Genomic DNA, 19,622 nt, shown 5'->3' on the forward strand with positions numbered 1-19,622 from the left:
TGGTCATTCACCTATAAAGATGGCTCTTTTGACAAAAAACCTCTGGAAGAGACAAGGTGAACTAACTTGTACTCTTTGTTATGCTAAACTGAAAAGAATGTACATAACTGTGTAAAAGTTAAGACTGTGTTAATTCATTCATTCACTAATTATCTACTGCCTTGCTTTTGTACTGAGTCCTGGGAAATAACTATAAATCATCAAAATAGAATCGTGTTCAGGAAGTGACTTTTTAAAAAAATCAAGTGACTGAGGGTAGGCTCTTTTGACTCTAATGAGCACATTCTTTTAACTGCATCAAGCAATAGGCTTGTTTTTTCCTTCTTTATATTATGAAGTGAAGTGAAAGTCGCTCAGTCATGTCCGACTCTTTGCAACCCTGTGGACTATACAGGCCATGGAATTCTCCAGGCCAGAATACTGGCGTGGGCAGCTGTTCTCTTCTCCAGGGGATCTTCCCAACCCAGGGATCAAACCCAGATCTCCTGCGCTGCAGGCAGATTCTTTACCAGCTGAGCTACCAGGGAAGGCTTTATATTATGGATATGTATATTAACAAGAAAGGTCTGTCTCAGAGTTACCCAGGACTAACTGCTGTTCAGAATTCTAGGCTGTCCTAGGAATGTGTATATTTGTTCTGTCAGGTAGCCAAGTTTATGGGTCTTCTCTCTAGGGATGAGTTGCCCAGCTGGTGTACACAGCACCAGAGGTGCCTGTGTATCTGGGTTACACGTGTGCCAGGACTCTGATTTTCCTCAGCTTTCAGAGGAAGCCTCAAGCAGGTCCAGAGACAGCCTCTGTGTTTACCCTGGAAGAAGCCAGAATAGTGTCCTCTCCACGTAAGGCGCAGGGCACTGCCTGGTATGTGACTTGCCTACTTTTTCAATCTCCTATCTTTGCTTTTTGTTGTCTGTCATCTGTCTCTACCCTCCAAGTTTTCCAAACAGACTCTAATCCCATTGCCGTTGGTAGGCTTCTTTCTCAGGGGGCAAATCAGTGGCTGCTCAGATTCCCTTTAAGGCAAAACTAGCCATCTGTGGCAGAGAAGGCAATGGCACCCCACTCCAGTACTCTTGCCTGGAAAATCCCATGGGTGGAGGAGCCTGGTAGGCTTCAGTCCATGCGGTCGCTAAGAGTCGGATACGACTGAGCGACTTCACTTTCACTTTTCATGTTCATGCATTGGAGAAGGAAATGGCACCCCACTCCAGTGTTCTTGCCTGGAGCATCCCAGGGATGGGGGAGCCTGGTGGGCTGCCGTCTGTGGGGTCGCAGAGTGGGACACGACTGAAGCGACTTAGCAGCAGCAGTAGCAGCAGCCATCTGTGGACTAAGCCTAGCATGAAACTGAGAAGAAGAATGGATGGAGCCAACAGGATCAATTCGTTTTCTCATTCTGACTTAACAACTGACGACAGGCAAGCACTAAACGATTGGGCCTTAACTTTATGCACCATCTTGTTATGCTCAGACACTCAGTTGTGTCTGACTCTTTGAGAGCCCATGGGTTGTAGCGTCTCAGACTGCTCTGTCCATGGGATTCTCTTGCCAAGAATACTAGAGTGGGTTCCAATCCAATGAATATAGTTCCTGAAACAGATGTCTGAGACAAAATTGGTAGAGAAAGTTTGAAAAAAATGGATTGCATATATTCATATCTAGAAAAATTGAAAATATGCACCAAATCAAACATTTGCCCAGATAGGCAAAGAAATATGTGTGAAAATGCGAGCCAGTGTAGTTTGTGGAAAGGGCACTGAATGAAGCTGTTAACATTCTGGCTCTCTCCTCAGTTCTGTTACCACTGATCACCACGTGACCCAAGGCCAGATATTGTACCTCACTGAGCTTTAGTTTTCCCATGCCCAAATGACATACTAATAATACTTGCCATGCCCACCCCAAAGGGATGTTATGAAAATGAGAGGAGAGTGATTTGAATACTTGAAAATGCTACAGGGCATTCTTATGATGTGGAAAAATGATCTTGGATTCAGGATGAAAAGATTAAGGCAATGTAAGGTGAGTACGAAATTTGGATCAAATGCTGAATTAGGGATTGTTGCCACTATGGTGGTTTTCTTTTTCAAATTTAAGTACAATATAATGTAATAATAAAATTATATACACAACTTTTAAAATTTGGCTTTAAGGGGATTATGTTTGATCTCAAATGTAACATAAAGATAGGGACTAATATTTTTTTCTCAGCAGAACTCTGACTACATTTATAATGGAAATCAGTGGGAAAATGGGCTTTATTTAAGGGAACTTTCTGTAATAATATTTTGGAATATGTACTCCATTTTATAAATCAAGCCAATATCTAACTCATACAATCTACATTCCAATTATGTAAGTAAAAAAATTCAAGTGTCTAAGCACACTTTATCAACCTAACAATTTTCTTGAACTGAATCTTAGATGCTGAGACCAGGTACTTAAACATATAAAATTACTATACTTAATCAGTGATTGTAATATGGGGGTCTGAACCCTAAGCAATCAGAAGTGAGATTCTATGTGCTCTTTCATTCTTTTTCCCCCAATTCACAAGAAAAAAAAACTTACTGATTTTTACTTAACCCAAGGTTATGAGCAAGGCCAAAACACTTAATGGATATTATTTATCCTAGCACAAACCAAGTGAAATGTCACCCATCTCATTAAACAAGTACATTTTCCCTTTTTTCATGGTAATTACAACCTCAGTAACATATTTTTGATTAATATAAATAGAAAACCATTAGTTATAACTTAATTAAGTTGGTTCTCTCCTCAGCTCAGTATCTCAGCTGGTAAAGAATCTGCCTGCAACACAGGAGACCCTGGTTCAATTTCTGGGTCGGGAAGAGCCGCTGCAAAAAGGATAGGCTATCCACTCCAATATTCTTGGGCTTCCCTGGTGGCTCAGCTGGTAAAGAAGCCGCCTGCAATGCAGGAGACCTGGTTTCGATCCCTGGGTTGGGAAGATCTCCTGGAGAAGGGAACAGCTACCCACTCCAGTACTCTGGCCTGGAGAATTCCAAGGACTGTAGAGTCCATAGGGTTGCAAAGAGTCAGACACAACTGAGCGACTTTCATTTCACTTCAGCTCAAAACAGCTAACATGAAATTTACTGGGTCTTGCTACTATGTCTTACCACCTTAAGTTTAAGGTCTCTTTGGTATTATAAAATGAAACTGAGTAGCTCACTCTTCTGCTGTGGGCCTTATGGGGCTCCTGAGAAAGGATCTGGTGATAATCTGGGCTGAAAAGATTTGGTTCTGAGTATTTCATTGCTCTTTGCTTTATAAATAAGCTGAGACCTTGAGGCATACTTCAGACTATTAGAGACTGAGACTTCAAGGCTGACTCAGTAGGTGTTTTTAAACAGGAATAGACCAGCACAACTTGTTACTGTTGGGACAGAGTGATCTAAAGGAAAGACTAAAAAAAAATTTTTTAAACAAATATTCAAATAGTGCTTACTAGGTACCAGGTTCTCTCAAGCTTTTTAAAGCACTGACTCACTCAATTTAATCCTCACGACAATCCTAACAGGTACTATGGTTATTTTCTTTAGCTGATGAGAAAGTGGAAGCACAGGGAGTTTTAAGTAACCTTTGAGGTCACTTGACCAGAATGACTGAGATTCAACCCCAGGCTGCTTGGCAAGAGGCATGGTTACCTCTTTGTGTGGCTGGTGACCAAAGGTGCTAAAGAGCACACCGACTAAACTGGTTTTCTAGTACTTGCTCAAATCCAGGGAAGAGCTAATCAGTTCTAACAAGTACTGCGATGAACCTGGGAGAGATAGCAATGGCAGTCGTCTATGCCAGCCAAGCCCATGTGTACAGAGACTTCAGAGTTCTTAAAATAAGATTAATCATTAATTTCTAAGATGTTAATCTTCTCATTCAGTTTTATAGTAAACTTCCCTTTCAAAAACCCAATCTTCCCTGAGAATTATCCATGGCCAAACCAGCTGGTATTAGTGGTATTAAGCACTGTGAACAGTAGTTGACCTGGTGAAAATAAAGACAGATAAAAGTCAGCAGAGTGAGAGAGGCAAACAAGACAATTTTGCTTTCTCACTAATCATGGATTTCTTTCTCACTTGTATAGGTTATTTTTTTACAAGAGATTTTTATCTATTTTATATATTGCTCCATTTTGTATTTCAGATGTTACAAAATGTTACAAAACTGTTACAAACGTCATTTACTTTTACATTAAATATCAAATTAGCCAGAGAAGTTGAATAACTTGTAAGCACTCCAAAAAGCAAAATGAAGATGAATTTGCTGATTTATCCAGCCGGCCTTCTAAAGAGATGTAAGGAAAGCTCTTAGGTGCCAGAACTCATGTTTAGCTTTTTGCACAGTTATCAGGTTTAATCCCATAACCTGCAAGCTGGTATCACACCCACCATTTGAAGACTGAGAAGAGAGGCTTGGAGAGGGTAGTGGCTTAGCATAAGTTTTACAGTTAATAAAAGGCCTTGGCAGAATTATAAACTCAGGTGTTTCGGGCTCCACAGAGCATAGAGCTATATCAGAGTCGATGGAAGGCATGGGCCTCTTGCTAAGAAGGTACTAAATCTGCTGGCAATCAAGTGGTAATTCAATACCACTGCATCTAGAAATACTGAGCAAGTAATGGCAGCAGGGGGCATCCAGCCACCTCCTACGTGACTAGTCGCAAAAGAAACACCCACAAACACACTTTGGAAAAATCTGATATAGCTAAGGACGAGCTAGTAGGAAAAAAGTAGCTTTTGAACAAAGGGTAGACCACGACCTTGGAGGTGCAGTAAAGCAGTTTGCCCATTGAAGCTGGCTGGTGCTGCAGCATTTAAGGGCATATTGGTTGCACAGAAGTCTTTTCTGTGCCGCCTGTACGGATACAGCTAAAGCAGGGCTACCCAGGGCTCACCTTCAGAGCAGAAGGCAAGTTCTATTATGAGAGATATAAGTAGATCGTTATCACATCCCGACGAGAATATTTCTACAGTTAGTGCGGGATGGGAGGTTTCATTAATCCAGGATCAGAAAACACCTTGTTTCCGGAGAGTATATTTCGGGAGGAACGCACATCACTGAAGCCTCCGCGTTGAGATACAAGCACAGCATCGTTCATTATCGATCCCCAGGGTGGAACGTATCCGAGGCTCAACAGCGGTCCCTCAACCCCCGGGAGCGCGGCGAGCGCCGGGGACCCCGCGCGCGGGCGGGGGCCGCGGTGACGCAGGACGCGGTCTGGGCGCGGGTCCTCGCGCGGGGAGCGGGGGTGGCGGCGTGGGCCAATCAGGAGGCGCGGTGTTTCGGGCGAGGGGAGGGGAAGGGTGGGCGGGGGCCGCCAGGTTTCCTCGCGGCCGGCGCAGCGCCGCCTGCAGTTCCGAGCGAGCGCGCGGAGCCCCCGGGGGTCTCCGGACGCGTCGCGGGGCCCGATTTCCTCCGCGGCTCCCCCCGCCCCCTGGAGTTTGCCTCTTCAGCGACCCGGACGCGGCTCCGACGGCTCCGGCCCCCTCGTCTCTTTGGGCTCCTCGGCCCTGCCTGCAGCGCAAGTCGCCCCGCGGCTCTCCGACTGGTGTCCGCGGGCCGTGCGGGGGCGGCGCCGGCGGGGGCGCTTCACCCCGGGCCGGCGGCGGTAATGCTGCTGCGGTTGCCGCCCTTGCGGCCGGGCGGACAGCGGGCGGAGGCAGGAGCCGGAGTCGGAGCGCGCTCGTCGCTGGCCGGGACGCCGCCCTCGCCTGTGCTCGGCTCCCGCGGCCGCCGGGGGACGCCGGGGCCCCGCGCGGCATGAGGAGGAGGCTGTGCGCCGGCGAGCGCCCAGCTCCTCGGCCCCCAGGGCCCCTGCGGGCCCCCGCGCGTCGCGCGCGCCGGCTGCGGCCCCGGCGCCCACGCTAGCCCCGCGCAGGCACGAGACGCCGCGGCCCCGAGGAGGAGGAGGAGGCGGCGCAGGCCTGCCTGGCGCGGGCGGCCCGGACCCCGAGCGTGGGGGCTTCGCGACCTGGACCCCGGCGGGCGCAGGCAGCCGGAGCCGTGGGGGAGCAGCGCGTGCTGCAGTCGGCCGCCCTCTCCGCAGGGGCGCCGCGGCGCGCAGCCGGCGCCTCTCCCCACCTGCAGCCCCTCCTCCCGCCGCCACCGGGCGCGTAGAACGCCGCTCCTCGCCCTTCCACGGCCTCCTCGGGTCCTTTGGTCCCCGGACCCGGGCCCCGCGTCTGCTCCCTTCCCCCGCCCCGCATCCTCCCGGCCTCTCATTCATTCCGTCCACTCCTTCCTCTCTCCTCCTTCCCGCTTCCCCAGAGCCTCCCCGCGCGGCCCCGCTGCAGTCTCGGGGTGGTGGTGTTTTTTTAGCACATTCATGGAAGTTTAGGGCCTGGACGGTGCCCCCAAGTCCGGCCTGAGAGTGCAGCCCGAGCTGCCGGCCGGTAAGAGGAAGATGCCTGTGCTTAAGCGGATGATGCGGGTCTCCAATCGCTCGCTCCTCGCCTTCATCTTCTTCTTCTCCCTGTCCTCGTCTTGCCTCTACTTCATCTATGTGGCTCCGGGCATCGGTAAGCACCGAGGCACCCTCCCTTCCCACGGTAGCGGTAAAGGAAGTGTAGCATGTTACTTATGGGATTGGGAAGCTGTATGGTAGGACCGGGGCCCGGCAGAAAGCATTTTATTTCAAATGAGACGTGTCACATAACCCGCTTTGGGGCATGGTTTTGGCACGTGAGTTTTGTTAATGAACGTTTAACTAACTTAAAAGACTGCGTTAAATGGACAGAGCAAAATGAGGTATGATGGACCTCATTTTGATGGACCTGAGATACCCCTGGACGCTTTGTTGAGTATTCCTGACACTTTTATCCATTTAATATTGTTTTTAAGCTTAAAATTAGTGCTTAATTGTAATTTTATTCAAATACTCTCAGCTGTGTTAACTGGTTGTAAATACGATGGAGAAACCCACAGTAAGGAATGTGAGTTCAAGAATGTACTGGTGTAGTGTTCCAGGTCACTTTTTTAGAATGGGGTCAATGAACATTTGTGCCTCACTTCAGGAATTTTTAGGCGATGAGCTGTCTATTAAAAACAATGCTCCATTATTTCGTCTGCTTGGGTTGTTTTTCAAGCGTAGGTAGCTTCTGCTACCTGTCAGGATGAATTCTGAAATACAATATTAATTAAAAGAACGATTATGCAAAATAGCTTAAAATGTTAACTATTTAGTTTTTTGTTTGTTTGTTTCTGGTCCAAAACACACTTTTGTATAATCTGCTTGAATTACCTCTTTATTAAATATCCTAGTTTCTCAGCACCTTTGATTGAAAAGGTACCAATGTGGCATTCTCATAAGAAATAGACCATCACCAGACCTCATCAGGACTATTGAATTTCCTAAAAATCACTGTGACATTTCTTGATTAAAATTTCAGGTTCAAGTAAGATGTATAGGCTAAGAATGATACTTGAGAAGGCATAAATTGTTGAAACCTTGATAACCCAAGATAGAAGTTTGAGGTTAAAAGTTTGAAAAAAAAAAGTGAATATTTTAACATAGTATTTTCTTTTAATGCAGTTTTTTTTTTTTTTTTTTTGCTTTAGGCTAAATCAGACACCTCCTGAAGCCTGTAGCAGAAATGACAGTGGTAGCTCAGTGGATTCCAGAGTTGTTAGCCAAAATACTCAGCAGGCTTTTTCTTAAGATCCTCTGCCATTTTGGAAATCTTATCAATTAACTACTCATTCTACAGCAGTTTTTTTTTACTTGTAGCTCTTTAAAGATTGGACATCATTGGGGGATGTTATCTGATATTTCAGCTTTGAGAGATTTTGGAGAAAAAAGGTTTTTTTTGTACTAACAGTTTTGTTACTTTCTTGGTATTTTGAGTAACATTACAATTATGTTACTCAAAAAGCTAACCAAAGGAACGCAGAATTCCATTTTTCACTTCATAATCAGCCAGTTTTGGTTATTGTATTAATGTGTCGTGTATATATTCTTAAAGTTCTGTTGTTGTGAAGTACTTAGACGTTTTCCTTATTTGCGTACTGAGTGTTCACCGTAGAACAGCCGCTGGTAAGTCATGAAAATTTTGGCACTTGTCTTCTAGGCAACTAGATTGGAATTATTCTTGTGGGTCTTCTAATTTATTCTTAAAAAGATTGATTGAAACCAGTAAGAAGAATGAAAACCAAAACTTAATGTTAACGATTTGTTAAACTGACTCTGTTTCTCAAACTAGTATTACTTAGCAGCGGTAAAAAAAAAAAAAAAAAGCCCGCTTATCTTTTAATCATTGAGAAGCAGTTTTCCAAAATTCAAATTTTTGTTTGAAAGCTCGGATTTTGTCATTGGTAACACATACTATCAGTTTTTCTGACAGAGTGTCAAGCTCATTTTGCTTGCTCTTTGGGAAAATGTAGGTCAAATACAGAAATCTAAATCACCATAGTTTTGCAGTCATATCTTTAAAAAAAAAAACAGCAATGTCACATTAAATTTCTTTTTAGTTATTTTTGGCTGTGTTGGATCTTCGTTGCTCTTCTGGCTTTTCTCTAGTTGAGGCGATTGGAGGCTACTTTTCACTGTGGTACACGAGCTTCTCATTGCGGTGGCTTCTCTTGTTTTGGAACATGGGCTCTAGGGTGTGTGGGTTTTGGTAGTTGTGGTTCCTGGGCTCTAGAACACAGGCTCAATAGTTGTGACCCATGGGCTTAGTTGCTCCAAGACGTGGGATCTTATTGAACAAGGGATCAAACCCATGTCTCCTGCGTTGATAAGTGGATTCTTTACCACTGAGCCATCAGGTAGACTCTTCAGTTGTACCTTTGAGTAAAAATGATGTTCCACGAGAAAAATGTGGCTAGTTCAGCTCACAGTGCAATGATCTATTACACGGTTTGATTTTCAAGATAACCACGGTCCTTTGGTATGCTGCTGAAATGCCTTACGCGTGCTTCCCATTTCATCAGAGATTTCTTTTGTTTTTAATTAATTTTTATTAGAGTATAGTTGATTTACAATGTTGTGTTAGTTTCTGCTGTACAGCAAAGTGCATCAGTTACACATACACATATGTCCACTCTTTTTTAGAGTCTTTTCCCATACAGGTCATTACAGAGTATTGAGTCAAGTTCCCTGTGCTTCACAGTAGGTCCTTATTAGTTATCTAGTTGATATTGGGTTGGCCAAAACGGTCGTTGGGGCAAACCTGAAGGAACTTTTTGGCCAACCCAACAGACAGTCGTGTATATATGTCAATCCCCATCTCCCAATTTATCCCTCCCCCTTCCCTCTTGATAACCATAAGTTTGATTTCCCACTTCTGCATCACAGATATCTTATTAATGAGATATACCCCAAACTAAGTAGTTTCTTATAGCTAGTTTACATTAGATGTCCATAGACTCTTTTGGAAATAATTCCCATTGTAGCCTGGGTTAACATCTTGGAGCAGAATTTTCTTATGACTAAAATACATGTTGTATAAGAGAGCATTTTTTAATTGATCTGAAATGTTTCAAATCTCTTTTGTTAAAAAAATCTGTATGAGCTGTATCCACATCAACCTGTTTAGTAGCCATCAGTTGTATTTTCCTCAGTTTTCTGCCCAGAGACTCATTTTTCTTGTGTGCGTTCCCCCAGACAATCCTGTCATTTTACTGACTCTTGTTAGTCTCCATCCCCTGTGTTCCTCCCTCCCTCTCTAGTACCAGATATTAGTGCACGCGTGCTCATTTGCTCAGTTGTGTCCGACCCTTTGCGATTCTGTGGACTGTAGCCCACCAGGCTGTTCTGTCTATAGGATTTCCCAGGCAAGAGTACTGGAGTGGGTTGTCATTTCCTTCTCCAGGGGATCTTCCTGATCCAGGGATCAAACGAGTGTTGCTGCGTTGGCAGCAGATTCTTCACCACTGAGCCACCTGGGAAGCCCCTTCTTCCTTTGTGATTGCAAAATGATGAGCAAAGTTTCCCTCAAAGGTCTTGCCTTGGCTGAATTGAAACTGGAATTCCATTTAGCATGGAAATGTTTCCAATATAACAGAGCATTGTCATTTTCCTGCCATCAGAGGAGTAGGTGAAGTGACTTAGATTCATTCACCTAACATGAATAGAGCACCTTGGATGGGCTAGACTTTGAGGAAGACAGATGACTAAGACAGGCCACCTTCCCTCATGTGATGGGGTGAGTACCCTGCAAGGGCTGCAGCCAGTCCTCAGAAAGCACGCAATGGAGTGTGCAGGCTGGTGAAGGGTTTCCTGAGGAGGTGACAGATGGGATTTATCTGGACTGAGCAGAGGGATTCTAGTCAGAGGGAACAGCAGGAACAAAGGTAGGTTCCAGAAAGTAGGAATATTTCTGTCTGATACCACTTAAGGTGTGGGGTGGTGGATTGGCCAGATCTCCCCTGCTCAGTCTGGTGTTCTGGCTCTTTAGGTCCCTAAACTTCCTGGCTGAGAGTGACTGGCCTCGGTTTGCACAGGTTTATGAAAGCGGTTGAAAGAAAGAAGTTGATGTGCCTTGACTCAGTGGGGCAGTATTGTGGGGAAGATTGTTCAGCTGCCCTGGGAGTGGGGATTTCGCTGTCCATTTGACTCACCAGCCATCCTGACCTTTGCTTGACTTGCTGATAGGCTCTTTCATTCTTTAAGCAGAGGAAGAATCTGGTTGGATCACTTTGGTGTGAATTCCTGTGGGCCCTTCGAGGAATTTCTGGGCTCTGTGCCTCACTTGTGGGGTCTCAAGTGGGTGGATGCCTGGCTGGGACAGGTGGAGTTGTTGATGGGTGGGCCGGGCATGGAGGGTGTGTTGTGGGAGGATGTGGCTTAGTAGGGCCTTGCTCAGAGCCTCCCTGACATTTCTGGCTGGTTTCTGTCACTTTGCTCAGAGAGTAGCTTGTTTGTTGCCCTGTAGGTTTCTCATCACAGCCTTTCACCCTCCTGGGGGTGAGCCTGATTGTGTTTTTTTTTTTTAGCTGTTACACTTAGCTTGGTATTTCACAGTTCCTCTTATTTTCCTCACCAAGTTCTCTGGTCACTGTGACTCCTTTTGAGGATTCTTTTGGTTGGGCCACATGTTGGGCATTTCTTTTTTGTGGGCCTCTCTTACTGGTCAGGCTTCCCAGGCTAATGTTTTTGTCTTGTGAGTAGCAGGAGACATCAGACATTCTGAAACTGGGAATGCTGGAATCCTTTGTTTAGAGCAGTTCTTCTAGCTTGGAGTACAGTTTATACAGGACAGAAGTACCAGGCGGGAAGTTATTTCAGTGGCTAAGGTGATAGAAGACTTGAACCTAATCAAGGCAGACTTGAAAAATGTGGACAATGGAATTGAAGGAAAGGGAGATGCTTTAAGACAATGCTTGTATTGCGGCCTAGACACTTGTATTCTAGTGGGGTCAAGGGGCTGTAGAAAGGCAGGTGCTTTGAAGGGGTCATTTTGCTTTTAGAGAAATTGAGTTGGGATGCTTGTAGGATAGCGAGGAAGAACTTGTCAGCAGGTGGGCAGATGGGAAAAAGGGCTTAGAGCCCACGACAGAGGTCTAACAGGAGAGAGATGTCATCAGTGTATAGGTGAATGATATGTACGTTTTCCCCCTACACACCTGAGTTAATAAAACTAACTCATGCAAGTGACTCACTAAGTTAGTTACTCGTAAATATGGAACAATAGGTGTCAAATGGGAATATGATGGAGGCTCGAGTGTAGTTTGAGGGCTTCTCTCGTGGCTCAGCAGTAAAGAATCTGCCTGCAATGCAGGAGATGCAGGTCATCTGGAGGAGGAAGTGACAACCACTCCTGGAAACTTACATGGACAGAGGAGCCTGGCAGGCTGCAGTCCACAGGGTCTTGAAAGAGTCAGACACCACTGAGTGACTAAACAAGTGTAGTTTGAAGGATTTCCCGTGAGGCTTTGTTACCTTTTTCACTCCCTGGCCCCAAAAGGGGGTTGTGTGATTGACACTGTAAAAGTTCCAGTGGCCACCCAAGGAGAGCTTGTGGAGGCTGAAGACAAGGTAGCCAGGGATGAAATCCATCAGCTTAGGGTGAGTGAAGAAATAGAAACAGGAAAATGAAGGGAGAGAGGTACCATGAAAGTGAAGAGAGTTAGAGGCCTTTGCAAAAATGGATCCGTCAATAAGTAAAAATGATGATCAACAAGATAAGCATTGCAGAGGGCTATAATTCAGTAGGGTAAAGTCTGGAAGGAGAATCATGGATTTGGTAAGTAGGAACTCTGTGATGGCCGCTAAGGGACTTGTTTTTGTGCTGTTAGAGGGCACCAGTAAGACTGCCTGAGATTGGATAGTATTAATAAAGTCAGATGAAATGGCTGATTTCCAGGAAAGTGGGATCAAAGGGATCTTATAAGATGGGAAGACCTGAGCTTATATGGATGTTCAGGGAGTGAGGACATGCTTTAAAGATTTGAAGAAGGGAACAAATTATGACGTGATCTTGTTCAGTCACTCAGTTGTGTCTGACTCTTTGCGACCCTATGGACTGCAGCACACCAGACTTTCCTGTCTATCAGTATCTCCTGGAGTTTGCTCAAGATAATGTTCAGTAAGTCGGTGATACCATCCAGTCCTCTCATCCTCTGTCGTTGCCTTCTGCCTTCACTCTTTCCCAGCCTTAGAGTCTTTTTTCAGTGAGTTGGCTCTTTGCATCAGGTGGCTGAAGTATTGGAGCTTCAGCTTCAGCATCAGTCCTTGCAGTGAATATTCAGGGTTGATTGCCTTTAGAATTGACTGATTTTATCTTGCCGTCCAAGGGACTCTCAAGCATCTTCTCCAGGACCACAGTTTGAAAGCATCAATTTACTCTTCCATACATGTTTGTCTGGTTCTGCACTGAACAGGATCCACATGGTCCCTGTTTTCATAGAGCTGAAGCATGCATGCTAAGTTGCTTCAGTTGTGTCCGACTCTTTGCGACCCCATGGACTGTAGCCCGCCAGGCTCCTCTGTCCATGGGATTCTCCAGGCAAGAGTACTGGAGTTGGTTGCCATGCCTTTCTCCAGGGGATCTTCCCGATGCAAAAATTGAATCCAAGGCTCTTATGTCTTCTGCATTGGCAGGCAGTTCTTTCCCATTAGTGCCACCTGGAAAGCCCCTCATAGAGCTCATAGCCAGTGGGAAATTCACACAGTTGGCAGAATAACTATTCTAGGAGATCGTGCGAGTTTGCTGTGGAGGCACTGGCTGGGTGGATGGGTAGGGCACTAAACTAGTCTAGGCATCAGGGAGAACCTAAGGCCAGAAGCTTAGGTTATAGGTAATTAAAGGCTGATTCAGTTCAGTCGCTTAGTTGTGTCCGACTCTTTGCCACCCCATGAATTGCAGCACGCCAGGCCTCCCTGTCCACCAACTCCCAGAGTTCACCCAAACTCTTGTCCATCGAGTCAGTGATGCCATCCAGCCATCTCATCCTCTGTCGTCCCCTTCTCTTCCTGCCCCCAATCCCTCCCCCATCAGAGTCTTTTCCAATGAGTCAACTCTTTGCATGAGGTGGCCAAAGTACTGGAGTTTCAGCTTTAGCATCATTCCTTCCAAAGAAATCCCAGGGCTGATCTCCTTTAGAATGGACTGGTTGGATCTCCTTGCAGTCCAAGGGACTCTCAAGAGTCTTCTCCAACACCACAGTTCAAAAGCATCAATTCTTCGGCACTCAGCCTTCTTCATAGTCCAGCTTTCACATCCATACATGACCACTGGAAAAACCATAGCCTTGACTAGATGGACTTTGTTGGCAAAGTAATGTCTCTGCTTTTGAATATGCTATCTAGGTTGCTTATAACTTTCCTTCCAAGGAATAAAGAATCTTTTAATTTCATGGGTTAGGTAATTAAAGGCCTGGGGAAAAGTGCTTCAGGTAGGAATAGTATAGTTGAAGGTTAAGAAGTGGGAGAGAAGTGGAAGTTCTTTAAAAGTTATTTAAAGTGGAAGTTATTTAAAAAATAACCAAAAAGGTAGAGGCTAAGGCATAAAAATTTTAGGGGAGCATGGGTCAAAGCCAGAGACATAAATACAGACACCTGTAAGCTCGATTTGAGAACTTGGGCTTTAGCCTGAGAACAATGTCAAACCATTGAGTTTAGATTTTAAATAGAGTGACGTGATCAGCTTTGCATTTTATAGGAATACTTATGCTATGTTGGTGTGGATGGATTAAAACAGCAGTTCTGGAATGAGGGATACCAAGTAGAGGGAGTAGGGTCAAGTGTATAAGGGAATTAATTTTAGAGGTAGGAGAGTAGATAAAGATGCTCTTGATAGCAAAATTTGGATGCATATAGAGAGGGAGGCCGAGGACATTCATATCTGATAAGGTGGGTGTCTGAGCTGCTTAGAGGGGCTCTGTTCTTGTGAACAAATCTTAGTATAGAGTAACGTGTTTGCTCAACCAGCTTCAGAGATTTGTTTTCTGCCCTGGCACATACTGGAGGCTTAGTGAAGAGCTGTTGAGTGACTGAGTCTTTCCAATTAATCACTTCTCTTGGTGTGGCTGCTCTAGTTCCTTCTCTCCCCAGCCCACCCATCAGTATCATCCTGGTGTTGGATGTTAGACCCCTCGGGAGAATATGGAGGGGCTGGCAGGAGATGAGGAAGAGTGAAGATGCCAGGGTCCGTCAGTGTGTTGTCTGTTGTTTGGTCGCTGTGAGTCGTGTCTGACTCCTCCTTGACTCCGTGGAGGCTCATCTGTCCATGGGATTCTCCAGGAAAGAATACTGGAGTGAGTTTCCATTTCTTTCTCCAGGAGATCTTCCCAACTCAGGGACTGAACCCACGTCTCCTGAATTGGCAGGCGGATTCTTTATCACTGAGCCACCAGGGAATCACTTCCAAATTTAGGGGCTTAAAAAAACAAACGTGTTATCTCCTAGTTTCTGTGGCCAGGAATCTGGGTGTGATTTGGCTGGATGGCTCTGGTTCAGCCTACAGAGTGTAGGTCAGGGCTGTGGTTGGAGGCTCCACTGGGGAAGCATCCACTTCCAGGTTTAGCCGTGTGCACTCAGGCAGGATTCTGCCCCCTGAGGGTGGTTGCACTGAGAACCTCGGCTCTTTGCAGGTAGTTGGCTGGAGACCTCACTCAGTTCCTTGCCCCGGAGCCTCTCCACTGGGTATTTACAACCCCATCACTTTGGCCATATTGTCTTTGTCAGAAAAGAGTCATCTTAGGCCAGTGCACAGTCATCGGCTGGGGAGCCGCCTCAGAAATTGCTTACCTCCATCAGGTTGCCATTCTTTTATTATTTTATTTTTATTTTCTGGCCACCATTCTTGAGCCTATATGTTAACTCAGCTGTATTGTTGCAGCAGAAGTGAACCTCAATTCTATGACCTTGTGAGGAATCAGGTAGTTTTAAAGGGAAAATGAATTTATTGAAGTCTGACAGTGCTTCACACCATTCTCCATGTTAGTGTTTTATGAGTAAGTTTTCTTTTGTAATTGGCAGATAATTGCTTTACAATGTTGTGTTGGTTTCTGCCCTACAGCAGTGTGAGTCAGCCGTAAGTGTACATGCGTCCCCTCCCTCTTGAACCTCCCTCCCTCCTCCCGCCCCGTCCCACCCCTCCTGGTTGTCGCAGAGCACCAGGTTGAGCTCCCTGTCACACAGCAACTTTCCACTCCTGTCTGTTTTACGTGTGGTAATGTATTTGTTTCAGTGCTGCTCTTTCAGTTCATCCCACCTTTCCTTCCCCTGCTGTATCCATTTCTGAGAGATTGTTCTAGAACTTGGATTTCCTAGGTCCTGCTTGGGCATTCCTGGCCAGTGGAGAGCCCCGCAGACCTTGTGTATTTCCAGTTTTCTCCCTCTGGCCCGTTTCCCTCGCCCCTTGAGACCAAACTGAGTGCTGTCACGACTCTTGGGCTGCCCTTGGCCAGTTCCATCAGAGCAGCCTGCCCCCAGCCCCTTCTCCCTCCTCTCCTTTCTCCTTTTCCTTCTGAATCATTTTTTTCTTAATTCCCGAAAGACCCAGTGATTGAGTATATAAAAGATCTTTCTGTTTCTGCCTTTTCTCAGGATAATAACAGAATAATATATGGGTAATATTGTGATTAGTTGAAGAGTTGAAGATTGGGTCAGTTGAAGGTTAAAAGTAGGTTTGCTGAGAATACCTATAAGGCCATTAACATGCCACTGGGAAATCAAGAGTTTTACTCCAGTTATTATTAGGTATTTTTTCCTCATGTCTTAGACCCATCGGAGAATTTCAGGTAGCATTCCAATTTTATTTTTCTGTAGCGTGTATGTCCTACATTGGGCCGACTTGATTTGTTGTGTTTCATGGGCATACTTGTTTTTGGTTGTAGCAGAACTTAATGGTGTTTGGTTTAAGCCACAGCAAAAACCCTCCTCAGTTAAAAGTAAGCAAGAAAGGATGTTTATCTTTGTTTGTTGGTTTGAAAGTATGCTCTGGCTGTGGAAATCTTTGAAATTCATTTTCTATGCTCTGTCCCCTTCTTTCCTTGTTTTAGAGGCATTTTCCTTTCATGAATAAGTAAATTGAAATTATGAAATGTTTTATTTTTGGCTATGTGGCATGGCAAAATGTTGAGGAAAACATAACTTAGTGCTTTTAAATCTAAATTGTAATTAATTTTTTTTCCTCCAGAGGGTTAATAGATATGACTTTTTACTTACATTTTGGTTTTCATGATTAAATAGTCAAGTTAGTAAATGTCTTTGGCTCTCAGTGCAGTCTTTATGTTGTATATTCTTTAAGGATGAAACAGATTTTTCATTGTCTGAATGAATTGCGCATAAATTAGGAAGCTGTGTAAAAGAAGATGTATTTATACAAGTTAAACTGTGAAAGGAGACTTCTATTTTTTTACCTGTTATAAATGTTAGTAATGTTTAGAGAATTACTACAAGCAGTGGTTTTCAAACATGAAGGTGCTCAAGCCTTATTTAAGGCAACCCAGGTCTTATCATTAGAGAATCTAATTGGGATCCTGATTGATTTTTTAAAAAATTATTTATTTGGCTGCATTAGATCTTAGTTGTGTGCTGCTGCTGCTACTGCTAAGTCGCTTCAGTCGTGTCTGACTCTGTGTGACCCCATTGTTTCTTTATGAACCCACTGTGTGATTGAGCTATAGGTTGATCCTGAATTTGTTACTGTTTTTAATTATTAGATACATTGTAAGTCACTTAATAGGATCAATATAAATAGTACATCATGAGAAATGCTGGGCTAGAAGAAGCACAAGCTGGAATCAAGATTGCTGGGAGAAATATCAATAACCTCAAATCTGCAGATGACACCACCCTCATGGCAGAAAGTGAAGAAAAACTAAAGAGCCTCTTGATGAAAGTGAAAGAGGAGAGTGAAAAAGTTGGCTTAAAGCTCAACATTCAGAAAATGAAGATCATAGCATCTGGTCCCATCACTTCATGGCAAATAGATGGGGAAACAGTGAGAGACTTTATTTTTTGGGCTTCAAAATCACTGCAGATGGTGACTGCAGCCTTGAAATTAAAAGACACTTGCTCCTTGGAAGAAAAGTTATGACCAACCTAGACAGCATATTAAAAAGCAGAGACATTACTTTGCCAACAAAGGTCCGTCTAGTCAAGGCTATGGTTTTTCCTGTGGTCATGTATGGATGTGAGAGTTGGACTGTGAAGAAGGCTGAGCACTGAAGAATTGATGCTTTTGAACTGTGGTGTTGGAGAAGACTCTTGAGAGTCCCTTGGACTGCAAGGAGATCCAACCAGTCCATCCTAAAGGAAATCAGTCCTGAATTTTCATTGGAAGGACTAAAACTGAAACTCCAATACTTTGACCACCTGATGTGAAGAGCTGACTCATTTGAAAAGACCCTGATGCTGGGAAAGATTGAAGGTGGGAGAAGGGGACGACAGAGGATGAGATGGTTGGATTACATCACCGACTCCATGGACATCACCGAACTCCAGGAGTTGGTGATGGACAGGGAGGCCAGGGGTGCTGCAGTCCATGGGGTTGCAAAGAGTCGGACACGACTGAGCAACTGAACTGAACTGATGGCCCTACATGTTAGCCAGTGGAAATAATTTCAAAACAAAAGACTTATAAAAATCTCTTTATAACATGTTCATAGTTAAGCAGCTCTGTGAAGTTTGTCACTGTACATCACACCTTGATTGAAATATTATCTCTTTTTAAGTATTTGAGGCTTGCTAGTGTTAACAATTCTTTACTGAAATCATGTTTTATGTATTGCCTTCTTGGTAATTAAGTCAATGGCTCAGATATTATGACTTCTAATCATAGTGCAATGTCCAGCTTGACTTGGAGGAAGAGAACTCAGACTTCATTTTCATTTGTCTCAAGAGGACCAGTGGTAGAGAATTAAAAGATGCCTTGTTTTTTAATTTGAAAGTATGCTCTGGCTTTGGAAATCATTGAAATTGATTTTCCATGCTGTGTTCCCTTCTCTCCTGCTTGTTTTAGAGTCATTCTCCTTTCATGAATAAGTAAGTTGAGATTATGAACGGTATTTTAATTTTGAAAACACAGGGAAATTGTGGATAATTATAAAGCATATAGTTCACATAGGTCTCCCTTTTATGTCCTCTTCATTACAATAGCATTCTCAAGTTGGTAGTGGTTCATTTCATTCACTTTAAATGCATTCTGAAATCATTTATTTTCAGCAGATTTACAATGTTTCCTGGGTGTGTTTATTTATGGGTTCGTCCTTTAGTCTGTAATTTCATTAGGTAAGTTTCCTTACTGATTAGATTAAAAATGTAATTGCTTGCATTTTTCCTTTCCTGGTTCCCTCATTTCCGCCCGATTCTACTTTTCTCCCATGTGGTTTATGACTCTTGACTCTTTAGGCTTCAGTCACGCTTTAAAGAAGCCATATGTTTAAGTGAGTAACAATGAATTAACAAAGGACAGTGCTGAAAGCTGTCATGTGTTAGGTCATGTGTTCAAAGTCTAGTTTTTGAATTTTCAGCTAAGTTTAAACCAGGCTGAGCTGGTCATCTGGTTGTTGTAGAAGTAATTCCAATGTTTTAGGCAGTTTGCCCTTTCTTAGGATTTTGGTTTTTACAGAGGGGTCCCATGGCTCCTTAGTTGCTGATACTGCTTGGCAGTTGGTTATTCAACACATATTTATTGTAAATAAACACGTCTCCACCTTGAACATCTTTAATAAGACTGTTAGAAAAAGTCATCCTTAAATAACTCAAAGCTGTTAAACTGCAGAGTGGAAGTGGTAAAAAACACCTGTTGGAAAGAATTTTCTTGTTACTTTCTGGTGCGTACATCAGCAAAGCTTGAGTTGTTGGCTAAGATCTGAAATAGATCTGGGCTGTATGTGATCAGTGTATTCATGATTGCTTGATAAAATGGGATTCTGAGCACAGAATTCTTTCATTCTACTTATTAGTCTGTGATTTACTGGAAGGATGGGGAGGAGGATATTATAGGCTAGTAATTACTTGCTCTGCAGATTTTCTTGAGCCCATACTTGACTTTGAATTATTATCACCATGGTAGAAGAGTCTGTTTAAATAGTGCTTTGACATAAAGGGAATCATTTGTTTTGCAGCCTGGCAAAGCCTAGAAGTCTGTTATGTTTTGTTTTTAACTTAAGCAATGCTTTGATTCTAGGCAAAGAATGAACTCTTTTTC

The 19,622-nt window shown here is 44.0% G+C and overlaps 1 protein-coding gene across 2 annotated transcripts in view; it reads left to right on the top strand.

Annotated features, from left to right (window-relative positions):
* The first annotated feature begins 6,120 nt into the window (after positions 1–6,120).
* B4GALT6 (beta-1,4-galactosyltransferase 6) overlaps positions 6,121–19,622 on the top strand; it is a 69,093-nt gene continuing 55,591 nt past the window's right edge. Inside the window, exons 1-2 of one of the 2 annotated variants that reach the window (XM_010818685.4) lie at positions 6,453–6,542; positions 7,582–8,056. Coding sequence is in view for 1 of the 2 variants with exons in the window: in NM_001192596.1 (NP_001179525.1) it covers positions 6,428–6,542 (115 nt within the window). In the remaining variant the exon portion in view is untranslated. Of the gene's footprint in view, positions 6,543–7,581; positions 8,057–19,622 lie in introns of both variants that reach the window. The other variant, NM_001192596.1, reaches the window with a different exon arrangement.

This window comes from Bos taurus, chromosome 24, assembly GCF_002263795.3.
Source record: "Bos taurus isolate L1 Dominette 01449 registration number 42190680 breed Hereford chromosome 24, ARS-UCD2.0, whole genome shotgun sequence".
Classification (NCBI taxonomy): Eukaryota; Metazoa; Chordata; class Mammalia; order Artiodactyla; family Bovidae; genus Bos; species Bos taurus.